Here is a 2,666-nt window from a genome sequence, read left to right as displayed (position 1 = left end):
TGCACATCTTTTCCCTGTGTTTTGATAATTCCTTCCATGCCCACCGGGATTCCCACAATACACTTGTTTGCGGAATTCACTTGTTCCAGACTTTTCTTGGTGTTTGTGATGGCGAAGCAAATGAAACTATCCGTACGCTGTGTAGTTAAAGGCTACCACGAACGTTCTTTGAAGTGAATATTGGGGAAACATTTTACGCATTCAAGAAGAGAGGAGAACGTTGAAATGCGTTCAAAGTTGCCAATGATCGGAGGCAGCTCGGCCACCTTCAAATCGAGCGTGTTAGTCCTCTTTGGCCCTTACACGAAAATATTACTGTGTAAGTTTGGCCTTTATTCAGGCGGCATAGAAATTATTGTATTGTAGTTAGATTATAAATGCTGAGTATCTGAGTATCCTGCAGTTTAACGTTAGACAAAATTTGATGATGTGCACGGCCCTTTTAAGATCCCGGTTTCCATTACTGTTAACCGCAAATAAATAAACACCTCTTCCTTGTTTGTGATTAACTAAAAGGCTCGTAACGAGGTATATTTTTTCGTTACTGACCCCATTATTTTAACCCAAATTTTGATCCCTGATCCCAAAAACGATGAGAATTTTGATCCCTGAACCCGCAAAAATTTGATCCCTGATCCCTGATTCCATAAAAAATAATGCTGATCCCGATCCCACGCGTTGTGATTCCAGATCCCAGGGCTGTGATCCCTGATCCCGGCCATTTTCAGGCCTTTGATCCCTGATCCCATACACCTCGTTACGACCCTGAACTACCAATCAACAAGTTCTTGTTGAAAGTAGCTGGGTGCCGCCTTGAGCTAGGGACTGAAGAAAATTGAAATTAACAGTTGATAACATGTTCTTGTTTCGAGACCATCAAACGTTTTAGTAATTAGTAAGCTTTTAATAGTAAACATGCTACAAATTTGAAACATTTCATTTGCAATAACTTAAAGTATAGCGAATAAAGTTTAGTGAATGGTTTGTTAATTCATATGGCGCGTTTTATTGAAAATAAATGACAAATTTCATGATCAATAAAAATCTATATTAATAAATAATAATAATAATCAATGATAATAAAAATCGATACTCACTCAACTTTTACGCATTGATTTTTTTTTTATTTCCAATACCAATCGATTAATTGTGATTGATTTTTATTGATTTTATTGATTATTAATTGATACTGCTGGGGGTTATCGTATGACCCGGTAACACATCTCAAAGGGCTAATTACATAATTTTATAATTCTTTCGGTATTGTTAAGAAAAATAATTACGTATCATTAAATAGCATCGTAGAAACTAGTAAAGGATCTGTTTGCTGATTTTGATAGGAATCGATGCCGATACAGTTTTAAATGTGAACAGCTATTCTCAGTATTATCGCACTTCACCCTATGGTCGAGAATTGGAATGTGAACCTTAAACTACGGAATTTGAACTGGATATGAAACATTTATGAGATAACGTTGGCAGACTGGGCATAAATCAGAGTAAACAGCAAGCCAAGGAAAGCACATACTTACCAAGATACTGTAACACACGGAAAATAAATAACACTGAAATACTTTGAACTGAAAAGGTTGTCGGTTAAAAATATTTCGAACAATGTGTAGGCTTCCCGTAGCCTCTTGATTGAATACTGCTTTAACACGAAACAAGGTTGCACAGTTAGACTGCAAGTGACCACCGTTATGTAGTCTGCTGAATGACATTGTCAGTTAGGGCCATCAAATGATCTTACAAAATGCCAAATATTTCAAATGTTGTCACAGTTTGAAAATTACTTTTCATTTCCGTCTGTTTTAGTGAGAACTGGGATTTTAATGCAAAAAAAGATGCCAAGGTCTGTTTTGCACAAGAAGAGCTGCACTGGCATCAAGAATTCCAGGGGGAAAGAAAGGAGGAGTTGCAGAGAGGAACATTTAAGGGACCATACAGGAGAGAGGCCTAAGAATTGCAAGCGGGATGACAAGTGCTTTAGTGAAGGTATAAAATCAAGTAGAATCCATACAGGAGAAAGGCCATATAAATGCAAAGAGTGTGGCAAGTGTTTCAGTCGAGGAGGACATTTAAGGATTCATCAAAGAACACATACTGGAGAAAAGCCTTATGATTGTAAACAGTGTGGTAAGTGTTTTAGTGAAGCTGGATCTCTAAGAAGACACCAAAGAATCCACACGGAAGAAAAACCCTATCCTTGCAAACAATGTGGCAAGTGTTTTAGTGAAGCAGGATCTCTAAGACAACATGAAAAAACCCACACTGGAGAAAAGCCTTATGAATGCAAACAGTGTGGCAAGTGTTTCCGTCGAGGACAACATTTAAGGGTTCATGAAAGAACACATACTGGAGAAAAGCCTTATGAGTGCAAACAGTGTGGCAAGTGTTTTATACAGAAAGGAACTCTGAGAAGACATGAGAGAGCCCATACTGGAGAAAAGCCTCACAAATGTAATCAGTGTGGCAAGTGTTTTGGTCGAGCATTTTCTCTAAGGAAACATGAAAAAAAACCCATACTGGGGATGCTATGCAAGAAGGTAGTTTAAACCAGGATGAAAAGCATAGTTGTTGGGTTTAGCAGCGTGGATCTTCCTCTCGAACATTACCAAAATCATATGAAGTTTTAGTAACGTTCGACTTAAATTGGTTTGTTGGCT

At 37.9% G+C, this 2,666-nt stretch overlaps 1 protein-coding gene across 1 annotated transcript; it reads left to right on the top strand.

Moving 5' to 3' along the window:
• Positions 1 to 1,844: 1,844 nt before the first annotated feature.
• On the top strand, positions 1,845 to 2,555 carry LOC137988530 (zinc finger protein 709-like). The gene has a single exon (XM_068834533.1). It carries the CDS (start codon positions 1,845 to 1,847, stop codon positions 2,553 to 2,555), a length of 711 nt encoding a protein of 236 aa, XP_068690634.1.
• Positions 2,556 to 2,666: the final 111 nt, after the last annotated feature.

Source organism: Montipora foliosa, unplaced genomic scaffold (genome assembly GCF_036669935.1).
Source record: "Montipora foliosa isolate CH-2021 unplaced genomic scaffold, ASM3666993v2 scaffold_420, whole genome shotgun sequence".
In the NCBI taxonomy this organism is placed as follows: domain Eukaryota; kingdom Metazoa; phylum Cnidaria; class Anthozoa; order Scleractinia; family Acroporidae; genus Montipora; species Montipora foliosa.
This window is presented reverse-complemented; position numbering and strand designations above follow the sequence as displayed.